The sequence below is a fragment of the Chanodichthys erythropterus genome, chromosome 5, assembly GCF_024489055.1.
Source record: "Chanodichthys erythropterus isolate Z2021 chromosome 5, ASM2448905v1, whole genome shotgun sequence".
Lineage (NCBI taxonomy): Eukaryota > Metazoa > Chordata > Actinopteri > Cypriniformes > Xenocyprididae > Chanodichthys > Chanodichthys erythropterus.
This window is the reverse complement of record NC_090225.1, coordinates 33093063-33114614: the sequence shown is the minus strand read 5'-3', so window position 1 is coordinate 33114614 and position 21552 is coordinate 33093063. Positions and strand designations below refer to the sequence as shown.

The 21552-nt window shown below is 36.3% G+C and overlaps 1 protein-coding gene across 1 annotated transcript in view; it reads left to right on the top strand.

Annotated features, from left to right (window-relative positions):
* eys (eyes shut homolog) overlaps positions 1–21552 on the top strand; it is a 300156-nt gene that overhangs the window by 156909 nt on the left and 121695 nt on the right. Inside the window, exons 25-28 of the mRNA XM_067386962.1 lie at positions 1062–1140; positions 9751–9950; positions 14743–14867; positions 17927–18051. Coding sequence (XP_067243063.1) covers positions 1062–1140; positions 9751–9950; positions 14743–14867; positions 17927–18051 — 529 coding nt within the window. The remainder of the gene's footprint in view (positions 1–1061; positions 1141–9750; positions 9951–14742; positions 14868–17926; positions 18052–21552) is intronic.

Sequence of the window (21552 nt, the reverse complement as noted above, 5' to 3'; positions counted from 1 at the left end):
AACACAACATAATTAGTCATTACCAGCTGTTTCTTGCATTTTGAGCATCTAACCAAGTTACTATAATAATTTCATTTTACATAAAGTACTAATGCTTTAAATAGTCACAGTTTGGGTAGAACAGATTTTTCCCTTGGGAACCATACCTGGGAAACATCTCAGATTTGTTATTTTAAAGTGTACAGTGTGGAGAGTGCAATTCCATCATGGTAGGGAAAGGGGATATAACAGGACTCAACAATGAGGGTATTTTTTACTGTCCAGATTGGACCAGTAGTTCAGATTTGTACTTAGAAATTATAAAAAATAATCCTGGAAATTCAGCTATAATATAACTCAATGACAACTATAAACAATAAAATTAAACACAACTATGCAGAAAAATGCTGACATGATTTTTACATATTTTAACATACTGATGCTTCCAACACTACTATTACAACACCACAAAACACTAATATATATGCATAAAAACACATATATGTGATCAATAAACATCTGTGCTGGCTTGTCAAAACTCTCTCACACTGGCCCGGGACCATCCTTATTGTTGAGCCCTTTAAAATCTAGAAATAAAAAGGGGACACATTTCATGCAGATAAACATGCATAGGTTTATAAATAGACGCATCTTTAAATTTTATAATGCCATTATACTGATTATGAGTTTTTAGGATGAATAAAAGATACGGGTTGTCACCTGACATTTGCTGTTAAACCGGGAAATGAACTGTTTAATCACAGCCTAGTAAATGTTGCACTTGCACATTAATTAACCATCAATGTGACTTTATCAAGACAGCAGGGGTGTGAGAGTTGCAGTGCCATTTACAACACGACTTTCTAACATTTATAATATGAATTGACCATATATTATTTACAAGACCCTCACTTATGAAAATCATTTATACAAGCTTGTTGTTTTATTAGTCCTGACATTCTGGTGCCTGTGTATATATACTGTAAAACCTCTGTCAGAAATCACTTTGCATCTTTCATAAATTATGAAATTATTATTATTTGCACGTTAGAGCAAATTAACAATCTCTTATTTCATTGCAGTTGCCAGGATGAAATAGATGCATACAACTGTCAATGTGAGGTCGGATGGAGCGGTCACAGATGTGAGATCAACATTAATGTGAGCATGTTGTCTTTGAGCATGTGTATTATTGTTATAAGTGTCTCTGTGCGTGTGTGTGTGTGTGTGTGTGTGTGTGTGTGTGTGTGTGTGTGTGTGTGTGTGTGTGTCTATCTATATATATATATATATATATATATATATATATATATATATATATATATATATATTAGGGCTGTCAATCGATTAAAAATTTAAAATTTTAATCTAATTAATTACACACTCTGTGATTAATTAATCTAAATTAATCGCATACATAATTTTTGCTGTGAAAGTATTACATATTTCAATTCAAATGAATCAATGCAGGGTTTTTCCTGGGTCAAAAATGGTCTTTGGTGGTGACAGACATGGTCATCCACACAAACAGTGAAAAGTGCCCTACCCACGTGATCTGCGAGCCCGATACTGACAATAAAGTACTCGTCACTCTCACTGTAATTCTTTCTTGCCCTCTTTGCAAAAAAAAAAAAAAAAAAAAAAAAAATTGATTTTATAGCTTTATAAGAGAAGATGCTTTTTTGCTAAACCTGATGTGACGAGCAGGGCGGGCGAGAGCCGTGAGGGAACGGCGCGAGGCCGGTGACGCGAGTGATAATGAGCGTCACCTGCGAGGCGTGCCGGCCTCGAGTCTCTCACGGAGGAGCTCCGGAGGCATAAAAGGAGGAGCGACGTCTCTCGTCCTTCACTGATGTCGCTCCTCCTTTTATGCCTCCGGAGCTCCTCCGTGAGAGACTCGAGGCCGGCACGCCTCGCAGGTGACGCTCATTATCACTCGCGTCACCGGCCTCGCGCCGTTCCCTCACGGCTCTCGCCCGCCCTGCTCGTCACACCTGAAAAGTATTAAAAAGTAGCATTTAGAAGTTATATTAACTAATAATATAATTTTCTACCATATACAACTGAATGCACCTAGCTAACAACAGCTTGCTTTGTTCTGGTTTCACCTCACTCCAGTCTAAACTAACTGATTTTATAGGTAGGCCTAATTTACTACACATTGACATTTAAATAACCTGAAAATATTGTAGATTATTAAGGCTAATTTTACTAACCACTCTTGCAAAATTTCAGTGTCGTTCGAGAAAATGATTCATTATAGACCGTGTGGACCAATCAGTTGTTGTCATGATTCATTAAAATGAATCTGTTCAAATGAGTCATTATATCGCGAATCGGACATTAGCGGACGTTGACGCGTTGCGTGCGAATCGCGACCTTTATTAGGACATCGCAAAAGATTTGTCAACACAGAAAACACTTCACCACTGGATAGGATTATCTTTTTGTTTACTGAAAGTTTGGTTTATGTCAGCTGCACGTGCAGGGCGCCTGTCAGAGAAGATGAAGTGACGTTCTTTTGAGCACTATTCACACCCAGCGGTTATTCAGGAAAAACATTCTCCGAATGCGCCTCGTGATACATGAGTTGCGTCCCAAATGACGCCCTATACACTATGCACTTATACACCATGTACTTGTGCACTATGCACTCATCCGTGTAGTGCGTGAATTGTATAAGGTTATTTTGTCATCTAACAACGGAGTCCAATCCTTCCTTCCCCTCCCCTACATTGTTAAAGCTGTGACAGTTGAGTGCACGAAGTGTCCAACATTCCACACTTCGTTTTTTCCGTTAATTTAGTGCATCATCCGGGTATTTAAAGTGCACTTTTTCTTTTTGGAATTTTCTGTGTGAATGCATTACTGGCACTATTTATACTTAAAAACGTCATAGAATAGTGCATAAGTATGCGAATTGGGACGCACCTATGGATTCGGTCTTACGAACTTTTAGCATTGTGCTTTTAGCAGTGCAAAGACGGTGTTTACTTTGAAGACAGAGAGAGCTTGCGCGCACGAGAACGGCCAGTTTCAAAGGTCAATACGGAATGGATTAATCTGCGTTATTTTTTTAATGCGTTATTTTTTCTCAGACTAATTAATCGAAATGAACGCGTTATTTTGACAGCCCTAATTTATATATATATATATATATATATATATATATATATATATATATATATATATATATATATATATATATATATATATATATATATATATATATATATTTAAAATCTAATAATAATCTTTCTTAAATTTGACGTCATTTGAATTTCCATTGGTTGTTTTACATGTATGTGCATAGTAAATTTTGTAAAACTTTTTTATTGCATTTTCTATTTAACCATATCGCCTTTACACTGCAAAGGCAGTGTTTCATATGTAGATTCTCATACACAGTGGTCAGAAACTCAGTTAAAAGTTAAAACCTAAAAGTTTGCACACTACTCACCCCTTGCCTTGCCAGCACTGGTATTTCCTTCAGAAAATTTGAATTTTTCTGAATATCTTCAGCTGAAAGTTATTTAGCATATGAAAACCTTTAAACATAATGTAAATATGCCATAATACAAGCTGTTTGGAGACTGTAAAACATGGTGCATTCATTCACAGAATCATAAATCAAAATGAATACGCACATTATTCCACATTGAGAGGGCTGTGTCTGTCCAAAGAGTCCCTAGGCTGTAATGAAATCAAAGTTCAAGGTTTCACAGTGACAGTGAGTTTCTGAGACGTGGCTGCTACATTTCATTCTGGAGACAGGGAACTGTTAGGACAGACTATAGCATCACACAAGTATGAACTGGAGTCTGTGAACAAGAGCTCTGACACATACTTTTCTGTGGTAAGAGCTGAGTATCACTAGACCAACTATTGACAGGAACTTTTGACGTCAAGCACTGCCACAAGTGGCTGTCTGTGCCTTTTTTCCCAAAAATGGGTTGATTTGTGTTAAACTTTCAGTAGTGTTAACAATCAAATGGAGTGGATAGGTTGTGCTGCCATTTGTGGTGTGTGCAGGCATAATCCCAGCTGGAGGTCCTTGTCAAATCAAGTTGGTTTATTGTCATTTCTCTCTTGTATGTTAGGGGAATAACAAAATACTGTGTCTCTTGAGCCATACTGCAGAACATATTGTAAGTCTATACAAAATCAACTTTTTAACAATAAAAATAGGCAGTTAATAGGCAGAATGAGTGAGTTATTTTTTGTAGTCCAGTGAATAACCAAAGAAGTGCATTTTTCAATATCTTCTGTAGAGCCATCAATTTAAAGGGGTAATGACATGGATTTTTTAAATATTTTAATATATTCCTTGAGGTTCACTTATAATGTTAATAAAGCTTTTTGCCCACAAAAAAAAAAATATGCAGAAAAACAATTATTTTCTACCTTCATTCTGACTCTCTGCCTGAAATGACGTGCTTTTAAAGGGGAGGCTTCTTTAAGGCTTGTCAGTAGGCCACTTTTATGATTGGCTAACTTCTTGGGGTATAACTGTAACCCTTGTTCCCTGAGAAGGGAACAAGATGCTGTGTCACTAATACTTTAGCAATACCTTTTGCGTGATTGCATCTGAAGCATGTATGTGAAATCAGTCCAATGTCATGACAGAATGTCACAGGCAGGGTGACATCAGGACCAGTAGGCTTAAAAGCTCATCCGGAATGACCAGCATTAGCTTTAATTAGCCGAAACAAGTCGATCACAGGGATGCAGGAAGTATGGCAGGGCGACACAGTGTGTGAATCACTGTGTGCACACTAAGGCGAAAGCACATGTGAACCTGGTGTAGAGCCCTTGTCCAAATTGTAAAGTCCTACAAATGTGAGCGAAAAAGAACCAGCCTGCCGCATTCCACATCCTCTAGGGATAAACCCCTTTTATAATAAGACTTTCTAAGTTGCCATACTCCTCTCCTGGCCTAAAACACCACGGAGGAAACATGTCACCATCGTGTTTCACCCCAGGGATACGCCACCCAAAGAGACATGGTAGGAAGCTATGGCCGCCATGTACAACTTCAGTGTGGAAAAACGATCCTGCTGGAACTCCAGCACTGTACCAGACAGGCAGTTAACTGAGTGCCACAGTCAATTTTCACACCATGAAGTGAAAACCCTCCACTTCAATGTGTACAGTTTCCTCGTGGAGGGAGCTCTGGAGTGAAGTATGGTCTCAACAACCTCAGTTATAAGACCAGAGTCAAGGAGTTGGGCCTCCTCAGAGGCCAAACCCACAGCCTCCTGACCGGAATATCCAGGGGAGAGTTGTCAAGGATGGACACAATGTCCGAGAACCACACTTGGTTCAGCCAGAATGGTGCTACTAGTAGTAGATTTATTCCGTCCTGGCGGACTCTTTCCCTAACTCCTGAGAGAAGAGCAATCCATGTCTGTACCGTGGCATCCAGCCCCAGTGGATCTGGATGTGTGAGGAAGAACCAAAGTAGATAGTGTATCGTATCCTGATACGCAAACAGATCTACAAAGGCACAGATCCATGCAAACACACACCCCATATGAGCTCCACCAACTGGGGGTGAAGTCTCCATTGCCCGGGCCTCAGCACCTGTCTCGAAAGGATGTCTGCTCCCTGGTTTTAGTATCCAGGAATGTAGACTGCTTTCAAGGAGAGCAGCTTTCCCTGGGACCACAGGAGGATCTAGTATGCCAGTTTATATAGTGGGCGCAACCTCAGACTCCCCTGATGGTTTATGTAAAAGACCACCGATGTGTTGTCTGTCAGAACAAATACACAATGGCCCCTCAGGTCTAGGATGAAGTGCTTCGATGCTTGAAAGACAATTCATGTGCCTGGAATAATGGCCCTAAGCTGAGCGACCTTCCATGATCGCTCCCCAGCCAGTGAGGAATGCATCTGTTGTAAGCGTTACGCAATGACAAGGAGCCCCTAACACAGGACTTTGGAATAAAAACTAGGTCTTTGCCCATATATCTGATGACACATCTGTAGAACCCAAAAAAGCAAACCTCAGGAACTTCCTGTGTTGTAGAAGGATGGATACATGGAAGCATGCATGCTTGGGATCTGTTGTGACAAACCAGTCCTCAAACCTGATTTAAGACATGATCTGTTTCATGTCAGCATCTTGAACTTGAGATTTTGACAGAACGATTTAGTTAGTCGCAGAACTAATGTTGGACAAAACGCCCCATCCTTCTTTGGAACGATTTAGTGCTGGCTATAGAACCTGGATTCTCTCTTTTGGCTGGAGGAACACGTTCTATGGCCTTTTTCCCTAAGAGAGTTTTATACTTCTTGTTCCATTACCAGTACCTGCTCAGGGCCAACCACTGTGGGAATGATCCAATGAATTGAGGCGGGGGAGAACCAAACTGGATTCTGTAGCCTCTTTCTATGGTATACAGCTGTGTTTCTCAACTCCAGTCCTCGGGACCCACTGCCCTGCACATTTTGTATGTATCCTTTATTTAACACACCTGATTTAGATCATCAGCTCATTAGGAGAGTCTGCATGAACTGAATTGAGTGTGTCAGATAAGAGAAACATACAAAATGTGCAGAGCAGTGGTTCCCGAGGACTGGAGTTGAGAAACACTGGTATACAGGACTCATTGAAACATATTCGGCAGAAGTTTCCATGCTGGCCTCTGGTGTATTCTAAGTAGCCAACTCTGCTCCCTAAAGCAGATGACCGGCAAGGAATAACCAAGCTGGCTCCTCTGAAGCCCTCCTCAGAGGGAGCGAGCCTCCCAATGCCCTAACTATCCAGGGCGGACAATGGGACATGAAAACGCATGGGACATGCACCCTGAGGCACCGAGGGTGGCAGCGTCGGCAGAACAAGGAGGAATAGCCTCTGTATAATGAGACCTTGTATATGTAAAAATATGAAGGAAAAAATTAGATTTTTCATGTCATGACCCCTTTAACTTAATTCTAAAACACTGATCATAAATGATTGTAATTATACTTATATTTTCTACCTTAAAAATTGGAGAATATCGGGAACCATGTGTTGTTGTTTTTTTTTTTTTTTTTTTAACCGTTCGTGTGGTCATATCTGATCTGTCACATGGGAGGAAAAATCGGAATTGGGTCACTTGAACCATATAATGTGAATGTGGCCTAAGTGATGTTTTTTGAAAATGCAAAAAAGTTTTCTGTGATGGGTAGGTTTCAGGTTAGAGGAAAGAATATACAGTTTGTACAGTTTAAAAAAAAAAAAAAAACATAAAACACGAAAACCCAACGTGTGTGTATGTCTATACACGCTCAATCAGTTGACAAGCCTAAATATAAAATTCTGTTCATAAATTCACATAACTTTGGTTCTTAATAGAATTTTTGTCTTTGAGAGGTCTAGCGGTTGTAGTGTCAAGACTGATAATTGGTTCGGTTTTCAAACTGGTTCAGCTTAAAGGTTGCTGGTGTAGTGTGAGGAGCAATCCATAAGCCATCACCATTGCGCCCTTCAGCAAAGCATTTATTCCCAAGTTGTGTTCTAAAGGGACATCTAAAAGTCACAGAAACAAGTTCAACTGGACCTGCGTGTGATTAAGATTCTATTAAATTTTCACTTGTGGCCTACACTTCCCTGTAAACAGCAAACAACATAATGTAGAGTAATAATGTTACTATGCAATTCTATCAATGCAATGACAAGTCTGTGTGCTTTTTAAGTATATATTTTATTTGTCGATTTTATATGTAGTTTATGTGTAAAGTTTTACATCGTCCATATTATGCTGTGTATAATTCTTACAATAGGAATTTAAACACATTTTTTTAACTAACTTAAACTCTCCAGCTGATCTTGGAAATTGTATATGCTTTAGATGGTGGGGATGATTCTTCTGAATAACAACCACAAAATCATCTAAACACAAGTGTCTGATTAAAATGCTTCTATCCCTAATTGATTTAATACCTAGCATGGCCTTAAATGTACCCCTGAGACGAAACACTTGGCTGCTTGGAGGACTTGTTTGGAATAAATCATTAGCTGCTGTTTGCTCCCGTAATGACTATAGGACGAGATCTGCCATTCTGTTTGTATATCCACTTACTGTATCAACTCCACTAATGCGTCATATATCTTTTTTTATATGAACATCTTTAAATCACAAAAATGCAATTAAATTTAGCCATACAGCATGCAGTAAAAACTGTGTTAGTGCTTTATGAATAAGGTATGATCAAGCAGTAAACTAGTGCTTCAGGAAAAATTTATAGTAAACATTTGGCTACTAATCTTTAAAATGTACTATAATATTAACCAATATTTTAATACTATTAAATTATTGGTTTAGTCTAACAAAATCATTAGTATACATGGGATTTTGTTTAATTTTGATCCTAAAGGCCTTTGCACACCGAGTAGGAAATTTTCGTATGCGTATTTTCGTATTTTTTTGTATTCGTATTCCAAAAAATTTGTCACGCACAGAGACCTTGCACACTGAGTCCGATGAAACCGTTATATGAAAAAATTCGCAAAACAATACAAAATGGAGTCTTAAAGTAGTGAGCACGATTTGGTTGTCCTCTCTCTTCTTAAAAAGAGAAAAAGAAAAAGGAAATACTGGGTCCATCCAATCCTGAGATTGCATAGAGAGAAAGTAGAGTTCACCTCATCAAGGAGCTGTGTGATTATCCCGAGCGTTTCAAAGTTTACTATCCTGAAGTAAACTTTGAAATGCTCGGGATAATCACACAGCTCCTTGATGAGGCTCAGCAGCTCAGTTTGATGCTTTGCTACTGGCACAATCTGTCTTTAATCTGTTTTTCCTCACTTTGTTTGTCATACAGTGATAATGCTTTGTGCTGTAGCAGACTTGGATCAACTTGTCAGATGGCGTTCGGGATTTAGGTGTTCGCTTGTATGGTGGCTCTGAATTGTCAAAACATCTCTCAAAATGCATGCCACGGATGCGAAAAACGCAGAAAATCGAATCCAAATTTTTTTATGACGGATGAAAGTTTAGGAGGATTATTGACACAACATGAGATCGAATTTATTTTTTAACGTGCGAAAATTTCGCATGCGAATTTTGGACTCGGTGTGCAAAGGCCTTTAGGGCCAGATTTGCTAACAACTTATGCCAGCGCAAACCCTCTTTTGCTGTTAAAAAAAAAAAAAATACTGTCGGGATTTACTCAAGGCATGCAGTGAAAAATTAGTGCTAAAAAGGCTTGGACACAGTTATTTTTGCTGCTCACCTTATTGCATATGCATTTGTAGGAATTTCCCTTTCAGACGCAAAATGTATAGGAGGCAAGTATTTAAATGAATCATGCACAGTGATTTAATAAGGTTTGTGCTAGTCAATTTACTGTTTTTTTGTGCCATTATTTACCGCCCCAAAAAAGCATGTCTTAAACCAGACGCTAATTTGTGCTGCTCTTGGTAGATTGGTCATTTTGGAAATGATCTGCTGCATCTGTGATCTTTAATTTGCATGTTGTGAGTAGATCACAAACTTTCCACTCCCATCTGCGCATTTTTGGAATTGTGCTCTCTTGCTAGTTTGCCTTGTTTAGTAAATCTGATATACATGTATGTTAATTATTTCGAAATGCATTAAGACAGAGAAATATTTGTAATTTTTTGTTGATCGCTCAACCTATATATTGTAATATACAAAAACATTGTGTATGTATTATGTCTGTATAAAGCAAAAATAATTACTAATATTATGGTATCACTAACTAGATATTGATATAATACAGTTTTGCAAGGTCCCTAATTTCTATTTTTTTTTTTTGTCTTAGGAGTGTGAGGATCATCCATGTCTCAATAGAGGCTCCTGTGTGGATCTTCTGGACAAATATGCCTGCATATGTGCAGATGGTTTCACCGGGAAGAACTGTGAAGTTGACCAGAATGTATGTCTGCAGATGTCTCTTAATTTCTCCCTGTGTTTCAATGGAGGGACATGTGTGGATGGACCAGGGGCCAACTTCACGTGCAGGTGAAAACAAGACTTTAGACATTATGTAAACCTAGATGAAACTTATGATCTGTTTTCTGTATGATTTTAAACAATATTATTTGAATTGTCATAATATTTTGGACTTTGTGGGCAGTATTTACTACCCAGGGCTATACATTTCCCAAAACCATAGCGAAGGGACCATTGGTTGCAATCTACTTATGCTTACAGTGCTTTTGGGCTATGCATGCAGTCCAGATCAGTGTTCTGGAGCTACTGTAAAAACTTTAGCTATCACTAACTATAAACAAAATGAATTACAAATATCAAAATATTAAGTGATCATGTCCCAAATATTGATATAATATTGTTATTCATAATTTAAAGCAATAACTTTCATGGGCTATAGTTACGAATAATAGTGGTAGTGCTTTTGAGTTTTCTCAGTGACTTCAATCTTTTGAGTCCATTCACCTAAAATATTTGCTCAGATTCATTCACTGATTCTCATTCAGACTCAAACCACTAACTATGGAAAAGAATGAGAATAATTTGATCACAGATTCATTCAATCCCATTAATTTGATTGCAAACAAAACACCACTAACACCACTTACATTTACATTTTTTTTAAAAATATAAAACTTGTAATTAGTTACTTCCAGACACTGATCCAGATACATTTCCATGGTTCCTCTTGGTTCTTAGGTCTGTAAGGCTGCCAGAGTGGCTGATTATGCAGCAGCTGCTAGAACATTATCGCTGAACTGAAGGGCTAAAATTGCGTTGTGGTGCATTACACATTCTGCATAAAAGGGCCCATCCAACACATAACATATCTCATTATCTCTTCCTCCTAAGACAATATTCTAATGTGAATAAGCCCTCTGTCCAGACTCTCTGATTAGCCTGGGCGATAATGCTATTTGCAATTCTTATCATGTCAGGTGGACAGATGCACGGACAGACAGACAGCTGTGGAATGAGAAAGCATTGTCTGTCCAAATGAGGCCTCATTGGATTGATTTTCTCAAATGGAAAACAAACGCCCCCGTCCCACTTTGTGTTTACTCTCATTTGAAATCGCTTGCAGACTGATGACTCGCAGGCCGATTGTATTTAAGCCTGTCTCATTTGGTAATGGACAAAAGCACACATTTAAAAGACCAAAAAATTGGAGCTCAATCAATTTTAAATCATCCTTTTCTCATTTTGCATAATGCTAAAGATTTAGAACAGATTGAGTGCTGATATGTTGAAATAAAAACCATTAGAACTGCCACAGACAGAAAAAATGCTTCTCATTATACATAAGATGATTGTATAATATTTTGTGTGAGTGTATATGTATGTGTGTATACATGTGTTTTAGGGCTGGGAGTTTAACGCTTTTATTAGATTACTTAATCTTTAATTACGGGAAAAAAATTACGTGTTAATTTTCTTAACGCATTTAACACACTTGTCCCGCCCCCAGGCCTACATAGGTCATCTGACATTTCATACAGTTGACTGATGATGAATATTATGCAGGGCAACAACTCACTGTGTGATATAACCTATAGAATGCAGTTAGAATGTCCATAAAGATATGAAAGGCGATGGATTTGAACCATTTGAAGCGTACGACAAACACCAGTAAGATCAGAACGTTCACTGCTAAATTCAAAAGCGTTATAGATCAACTGATATGATTTAAACGACACATCACATTCAAATATTAGGCGCCGATTTATGTTTCTGTCGGTTGGTGCCCACAGCCGAAACATCCATAACCGAGCGCGCACACGTAATATCTGAGCCAGAATAAAGCTTTGAGGACACTATATTTGAGAGCGTGCATCATATGTATATGTATATGAGAATTTATCTTCCAGAATCTGGCAGTAAGTTATGGAAGAACTTTTTTATTCCATATCTGCAAGACGGACTTTTCAGGATAGGAGATGGACTAAAAATGAACTCCCACACCTTACTGTCAGATTCTGGAAGATGAATTCTTCAAACAGTGGTACAAGAGGATGTGGTGCTGGTCCTTCAAGAGTCACTCTCAATCTGTCTGTCTATTAAGCCTATAAAAAACAGTCTTCATGTATTTTACAACACTTCAGCTTGTGATTCTTATGAATTGGGAGTCATTTTTTAGGATTCTTTACCTAACCTAAGTCTCTGAGATCCTGACACCTTGCACTTCTGGAGACTCCAGGTAGGTTGCAGTTCTGGAAAATGGTGACGCTGGAGACTAAAGGGTTCCTGATGCTTTCAAACTTAATTCTTCACCTTAATTCTTTTGCAGTTAACATGTGCCTTTTCTTCTCCGCCTGTTTTTGTCTGACCCAGTGAGAGTTTTGCTGTCCAATGGTCATGCCTTAACTTTACAATTTCTAGTATTGCATTAGTATTGCATTCTTCTCATGGGTATTTAATAATATTTGACTAAAAAGTCAAAATCACTTTTTTTTTTTTTTTTGGCTCATTTTGCCCATAAAAGAAAACCTGCCTATTAATTATGCACACCTGAATATAAGACTTTTCATTTCCAGCCTTCATGAACAATTATATATCACTTCTAAATTATTAAATACAAAATTAATAGTAGTTATTAAGATTGATGTGGTTTGGAATTGGTAAAATGTGCCTTGAAAAAAAAAAAAAAAAGATCAGAAAATCAGCTCGCCTAATAATTAATAATTCTGCACACAGTGTGTGTGTGTGTGTTTATTTATTTATATATTTATATATATATATATATATATATATATATATATATATATATATATATATATATATATATATATATATATATATATATGTATTTATTAGGGCTGTCAAAATAACGCATTAATTTTGATTAATTAATCTGAGAAAAAATAACTCAGATTAATACATTCCGTATTGACCTTTGAACCTGGAGCCGTTCTAGCCACCATTCAACTGTAAAATGAAGGAGGGAGACGACTGCTGCACTGACGGACAGAACAAGCAGAGCTCCTCCCTTGTGCGCGCGAGCTCTCTCTGTCTTCAAAGTAAGCACCGTCTTTGCACTCTCTCTACCTCACACATAATAATCTAAATCAACTGACACAATGCTAAAGTTTCCTGAATAACCGCTGGGTGTGAACAGTGCTCAAAAGAATGTCACCTCATCTTCTTCCTCATTTAAACAGATTCATTTTAATGAATCATGACAACAACTGATCTGTCCACACGGTCTATAATGAATCATTTACTCGAACAACTCTGAAATGAGAACATAAGTGTGCTTACCCCATTTAGCAAGAGTGGTTAGTAAAATTAGCCTTAATAATCCACAGTATTTTCAGGTTATTTAAATGACAAATGGCCAAAATGGCCTACCTATAAAATCAGTTAGTTTAGACTGGAGTGAGGTGAAACCAGAACAAAGCAAGTTGTTGTTAGCTAGGTGCATTCAATTGTATATGGTAGAAAATTATATTATTAGTTAATATAACTTCTAAATGCTACTTTTTAATACTTTTCAGGTTTAGCAAAAAAGCATCTTCTCTTACAAAGCTATAAAATCTTTTTTTTTTTTTTTTTTGCAAAGAGGGCAAGAAAGAATTACAGTGAGAGTGACGAGTACTTTATTGTCAGTATCGGGCTCACAGATCACATGGGTAGGGCACTTTTTACTGTTTGTGTGGATGACCATGTCTGTCACCACGAAGACCATTTTTGACCCAGGAAAAACCCTGCATTGATTCATTTGAATTGAAATATGTAATACTTTCACAGCAAAAATTATGTATGCGATTAATTTAAATTAATTAATCACAGAGTATGTAATTAATTAGATTAAAATTTTTAATCGATTGACAGCCCTTATATATATATATATATATATATACAGTTTAAAAGGATTCAATAATACAAAAGACCAACAGATTTTTAACGTGTATCACAATTGCTGATTTACTGTATGGTTTCTGGTGAGATCTTTGTTGTTCACAATTTTTTTCGGACTCTCTAACTGGACCATTACAGACCTATTTTAAGGAGTGCTGCTTCAGAATGCCTCTGGACACTTTGGAAAGAGTATCTGTCAGTGTCTTTCATTATTTACTTGATTCTCACAGATACCAAATGGCAACATTCACTTTGTTGAGCTCTAGTCACACTTTTGGTTCTTCATGTCTGTTATTTGTTAGCTGCACACCAGTAAAAGCAGATTGTACATTTACAATCTGTTTTTAGTGGTGTGCAGACAGAACAAACATTTCCCTTTTTGAATTACTTTTTTACATGTTAGTTAATTTATGATTTATGCAAAAGCATTTTTAAAATGTACTGTCAGCACTGTAAGAGCTGCATTTCTACTCTTTAAAATGCCCCTTGTAGTGTTTAAGTGAGTACCGCTCAAAGAGTTTTAGAATACCAAACAATCTGTTCATAATCATCAGTGTTCATAGTGTAATCACCGACCGTAACTACAAAATGCCCTGAATGCATGTACAATCACCATATGCCAACGGAATGTCATTTCCAGAACTTCCTCCTTAAGTTTTAAAGATTCAAATAATTGAACCAATCTTTAAAAAAAAAAAAAAAATTATATGCCAACAAACTCTGTTAATGAGACATTTCTCAGTTTGCTCGCCATCTGTGTGGCAGCGCTTTCACAAGCTTAGCTGACCATATGTCTGTCATTAATTATATTTTTCCTTTTGAATATTTGCTTTTTTGATGGGCTCAAGGATGTGGCTCGGAAAGTCGTAGCCTTCTGTTCAACCTTTTAAAGGGACATGTTTTTTAGAGAATAAAAACATCTGATTCTCTGTGCAATGTTTAAAAGAGGAATGCTTTTATTCAGCTGCCTGCCAGGTTTTGTGGGAGATTTCTGTGAGGTAGAGATGAATGAATGCTGTTCTGAGCCGTGCTTTAATGGGGCCATCTGCCAAGACCTCATCAATGGCTACCAATGTCACTGTCGACCAGGTAAGGCTTTCATGTTAGAGAAAATATCTAATGTAATATAATGTTAATTCATTTATACTGGCATGCAAAAGCAGTTGACCTCTTAGGGGCATTATATGTACTGTATTGGGCTTTCATTTCATTGAAAATGGCATTTGTGCTTTATAGACAGTGTTCCACTATAAGTGAATATAATCTTGAAATTGTGTGCATTTTTTCCATGTTGAAATTCTTTCCCCTTTCCCAGCTTAAAACTATATGTTGGAACTCTCTGTTTTTCCCATCCATTTGAAAGTGCTTACAAATCTGTTTGAAAACAATTAATTAAACCAAATATTTAAAAATGTATATGTTAAATTATTTGAAATCAAAAAAAGTTTGGAGTCTTTAAGACATTATTACTTTTAATTAGCAAGGGCACATTAAAATGTTCAAAAGTGACAGTAAAGACTTCTACATTGTTACCAAAAAAATAAATTTCAAATAAATACTGTTCTTTTGAACTTTCTAGTCATCAAACAATCCTGCAAAAAAAATATCATTGTTTAAAACAAAAAAAAAAAAATAAACGACATTTCAACATTGATACTAATAATGAAATAATGAAATGTTTAATAAATAAATAGAAATGTAAATAGAAATGTTTCTTGAGCAGCAATTTAGCATACCAGAATGATTTCTGAAGGATCATGATGTGACTGAAGACTGGAATAATGATGCTGAAAATTCAGCTTTACCATCACAAGAATAAATACATTTTGTTTTAAATAGAAAACAGTTATTGTAATTTGTAATATTTCTCTATTACAATATTAAAGGGTTAGTTCACCCAAAAATTAAAATTCTGTCATTAATTACTCACCCTCATGTCATTCCACACCTGTAAGACCTTCATTCATCTTGGGAATACAAATTAAGATATTTTTGATGAAATCCAATGGCTCAGTGAGGCCTCCATTGCCAGCAAGACAATTAACGCTTTCAGATGCCCAGAAAGCTACTAAAGACATATTTAAAACAGTTCATGTGACTACAGTGGTTCAACCAGTGACTACAGTGGTTCAAAACGACGAGAAATACTTTTCGTGCACCCCAAAAAAAAAAAAAATTAAAAATAAAAATGACTTTATTCAACAGTATCTAGTGCTGGGTGATTTCAAAATACTGCTTCATGAAGTTTTGATGCTTTACGAATCTTTTGTTTCGAATCAGTGGTTTGGAGCGTGTATCAAACTGCCCCGTGATTTCAGTAAAGAAGGCCTTGTTATGTCATAAGTGTTTCGAAATTTTAATGGTTCACCACTGGGGGGCGTGACTTTGGCAGTTTGATACACGCTCCAAACCACTCATTCGAAACAAAAGATTCGTAAAGCATCAAAGCTTCATGAAGCAGTGTTTTGAAATCGCCCATTACTAGATATTGTTCAATAAAGTCATTATTTTGTAAAAAAAAAAAAAAAGTATTCTCGTCGCTTCATAACATTAAGGTTGAACCACTGTAGTCACATGAACTGTTTTAATGCCTTAAATGCATGACTGTTTCGCAAATCAATCTTACATATTCGGGTCTTTAACGACCCGGATCTATATCTAACACTGAAGGATCTCTACTGTACCTGTCGTGACAATATAAAACTCCCCTGATATTAGAGTAACAATTAAAGAAGAATAAAATAAATTGTATTTTGTTACCCTTTGGAGCTTGAAAGGGCTCAGTTTGAGCAGATGTTTATTGCCATCATCACTGTCCTCGTCAGAGCTCATTTCCCAGTAAATTCAGCAAATAATAGGCTAGTTTTATGTTTGAGGTCACGAATATGAGCCCATTCGCGATCTCAAACATATTCTCAAAACTATATAATTTTCAACATCTTCAAAATCAATATTTCGATCGCTAACAGCTTCACCAGATTCATCCTGTAACAGTTACAGTTATATTTGATTGCGTTCAGTACTTATTCTGCAGTAAACGCTGAGCCATTTCATGTTTCTCTTATTATTTCGTTTTCTGTATAAATGAGTTGTCACCTCAGCATTGTGTATCAGACATTGCCACCTTGTGGAATAAAGGTGAATTGCACTTATTCCGTTATCTAAGATACAATTATTGTTGTGAAGAAAAAATATACGTATAATCATAAACACCTCGGGTCGTTTGCGACCCTATACAATTTTAACAAAAAATGAATACAAAAATAGGCATTCTTTTATAATTTTATTTTTTTTCTTGTTATATTCTTTATAATGAATTGATTGAGGAATACCAAGAAGGTTGATGTCTATTTTTAAAAAAATGAACGAGGCGGAGGGTAGTGAATGACGTCCCGGGTCATTAAAGACCTGGGGTATGCATTTAAGGGTTAAATGTGTCTTTAGTACCTTTCTGGGCATCTGAAAGTGTTAATTATCTTGCTGGCAATAGAGGCCTCACTGGGCCATCAGATTTTATCAAAAATATCTTAATTTGTGTTCTGAAGATGAATTTTAGGTGAACTAACCCTTTAGTGTTTTGTTGTATTTTTGATCAAATAAATGCAACCTTGGTGAGCACAAAAATAAATTTTTGAATGAAAAAAAAAAAAAAAAATCTTTAACAAACATTTTGTTTCAACACTAATCCTTATCAAGTTATCACAAACAAATGGAAAAAGTCACAAAAATGTCATTGAGGTTCAGTTGTAGGTTCCCTGCATAAGAAATGCCGTACATGTTTATGAATATCTTCTGTCAGTGTTTTTTTTTTTTCCTTCCTGACAATCTTACGTCTGAAGAACACAAGAGAGATAAAGATTTATGAAAAATCTTGGCTTTGTGCATCTTGATTCCACCATCCAGAAATCACTTATGTTCCTCTGGGGAGTAATTTGCTTTTGCAGGCTACTGAAACAGACACAAGCCTCATAGAGCATTAAAATGTATTCAGCTCTTGTACGTGTGCGCATGTGGATTCTATCCAGAACGGGAAAATGAAGCAGGAATTGAGATGGTGTAGAAAATGTATGAGAAGCGGGAGGTGGGGGCCTGGGTTGTTGGTTGTGGGGTGGGCTCACTGTGGCACTCTGGGTTTTTGTTCCTGGCAGGTTGGACAGGCCTTCACTGTGAAGATGACATTAATGAGTGCTTGCTGCAACCATGCAACCAGGGAATGTGCATCCAGAATGAGCCTGGCCATGGCTACACCTGCTTCTGTCGGCCCGGATTTGTGGTAAGTCTTGCTGAGTCCCCCGCTCCCCCCTTACTCCTCCTCCCTGAGCTCTTCATCTTCCCCTGAGGTGATTTTGAGAGAGACGCAATCCTGTTTGTCTTTCTCCTGTCAAGTATTCGCCATCCGTTTGTTTCCATTCCAATATTGCGATGGCCTTTAAATATCCTTGACGTCCTCAGGACAGGGAGGAAGCAGTGGGGTTCTTTAGTATTCAGCATGCCAGTGGTGCTTTTCAAGTGCAGGGATGCACAGATGTCACTTATCAATGACAGAATGTTCACACTGTTTACCTATTTTTGTATTTTAATGTCTGCAGCGTTGCTTGTAGAAGCAGCTTGTCGACATAACTCTAAACAAAAAGATAACCAATAAGATGATTATAAATGCTAATCTAACTACTTAAATCTATTGACTAACAGGTACACTTAGTAAATTTTCCTTATTAACAACTTTTACATTCAATGAAAAGAATATGATAGAATGAGGCTAAAGCACACCTTAAGAAAGAATTGCTTTTCACTACTCCCATAGTGTGTGATTGTAAAAGTATATTTATGTTTTTATTGAATATTGATGGAGCAATAGATTTTGTGTGAAAATAAATCATAAAAGTGGTTTGTTTTGTTTAAAAATAAATGTATGAGGTGCATGGCGAGGGGGGCACAAGCATTGATACAAATACTTTAGCTAAAATAATATGTTTTTTAGTAATGTCTAGGTTAAAACTTGTTCAAAACAATCACTTTAACAAAGTTTGTACTATTTTCAGTTTATTTTGATAAATAAAATAATTCATTTTTGTTCAATAAATATATATTGCCATTAAAATATTAATATAAAAAATATATTTTAAAAATACAAAAACAATTATTTTAAAAAGTAAACAATTCTGAAAGCATTGCATGAGATCCCATTATAATGTAATAAAGATTTACAGTATGAACAATACATATATTTTATTATATGATATGATTAATATCATATTATCGAATATAATGGTTTCATTATAAATATTGTGATTTAACTCTAAGGTGGACAGCCAACTTAAATAACTTATATAATATCTACCATCTGAATCTAACCAAGTCATGTCAAAAAATGGAAAAGTCATCCAGCTATTTATTATCATGTTAATTATTCTGCATTTAGCTCCAACAGTAGGGGCACATTTAACCCCAAATACCGTACTTTTACATATTCTTTTGTTATTGAAAAACTGTTGCTTTAGTTACCTTGAACAAAACTGAAAATCACTAAGAAGACCTTTGTCTCAAAATATATTCAGTCATTTTAGCGATTCTCATTTGCTACTTAAATCTACAAAATTAAAAAAATAAATAAAAATAAATAATTAATTAAATATTAGATCAAATTAGCACAAAATCAATTTTTTCCATGTTAAAGATCAGCCAAATTTCCATGTGCACCTTGAAAAGCGGATGTTTTGGAAGTGATGCAGCAAGTTTTAGTGCCATCTAGAGGAAAACAAAATCATATGCACCTTTATCCCCATCCTTTTAAAAAAATACATTTCACGCAAAAGCATTTTTTCAGCATCTACACTGGAATCCCACCTTATCTATTTTCTAAATGCATCTTATTAATCATTTTGGGAATTATTAATTCACGCACATTTTCTTTTTTATTTTTCTATTTCTATTCTATTCTATTATTTTCTATTTTTGGAGCTCGTAACGTTTCATTAAAAAGTCTACTCTTCCAAACATTGTGAATTTCACCACATTACCAGCTGTATGCTGCTCACTTTATCTTGGCAACCTTGTTATTTGGGGTTAAGATTAATTATATACAAATTATTTTATTTTTTATTAAAGCTGCAGTCCGTAACTTTTATTGGTTAAAAATTGTTCAAAATCAATTTTTGAGCAAGTACATAACCAGCTGCCGATTCACAACGGTAAGCTTGTAATAATGTTTTATAATTCGGATAGTACTGGTGGGTTTCCTCAGAAAATTCGAGCATGCAGTCGTTCGTCTCTGTGTCAACTACGTCACATCTGTTTACATGAAGAAGGAGTCCCAGCTAGTAGGCTATATGGCATGTGAGGATGCTGCAAGGGAGATTCACCCGTAGTCAAAAGCAAAAGACTTCAGACTGCGGAGTGGCTACAGAAATTTAAATCTCCAGGTAACGCTAAATACAGTCACGCAATGCTGATGTTGTTAACAATAACAATTTGAGAACAAAGTATAACATTAATAATAATTTGCACGGTTTTTATCAACATTGGCAGTGCGATTTAGTGTTTTTTTTTTTTTTTTTTTTTTTTTTTTTTCCTCAGTTGGTCAGAACAAAAGTGGCAGACATGTTACTTACTTGTTCAGATGACATTTTCCCATGAAAATTCTTATTTTGGACATACTTCCAAGACGTAGAATCTGTGATTCCAAAGTACAGTATCCACAACGGTGTGGTGACTGACAGCAAAGATTAGATTCATCTGCGCTGAGGAGCCGTACCGATATACAACCCACATGAAGAAGATAATTCTGCAAATAACTGCAATTGCTGGTTTCAAACAGAGATGACAACAAAGAGGCAAAACTTACAGACTGCAGCTTTAACTAAAAATGTAATGGGAATGACTGTGAATATTGCATTTCTACAGTGGCATCAGAAATGTAAAATTTTGCATGATTCTTTTGCATAATGCTGCCTCCAGTCACTGTACCTGGATCAACATATTTTGTTAATTCTGGAACAGCATTCGTGTCCAAAAATGTATTCCTAATTTCATCCCCACACCTAAACCTAACCCTACCCATAATTTGTCGCTAAATATCAGAGGGAAATGATGGGTGAATAACACTGACGTAGCAGCACCTAACTCAGGTTGTAAGCCTAAACTTGTCCCTCAAATCTGATTGGTTAATTGGAATGTTGTTCTAGGATTAACAAAGATCATGATCCTGGAACATTTTGTACTTGATGAAATCGAGTTGCATTCACATCTCAAGATGTCAGAATAAGATATCCAAGATGAGTGTCATATGAATCAAACAGGAAGGCTATTTTTCTGATCAACATTGTTAAATCAGTGCTGCAGCTATGTGTCATAGACATCCACTGAGACAAAGTGTATTCTACTCTAATGTTAATTTTAGGTAATACTTTATTTTGATAGTCCACTTTAGTAATTCTTCTATCTATAAGAAACTTTGCATAATACAGATTATCTTCACATAGAAAATATGCCACTAGTACATAAACTTCATATGTACCGGTACAGCAGAAAGCATAATTGCTCCTGCTGCTCGGCTTAAGCTACTCTAATTTACATTCTTATTCATCAGGATTTGAGTTTTGCACCACACTTGAATTCTTATGCCCCCAGCCTAGTTGTGTACACTGCATTTATTTCAGCATATTGCATCAAACTTTGCACTTTCCTCTCCGTAATGTCACATACTTGTGCAATTATTTCAGAAACCTGCCTTATTATTGTACTGACAACATTGTTGAACACGGCATCAAACAAT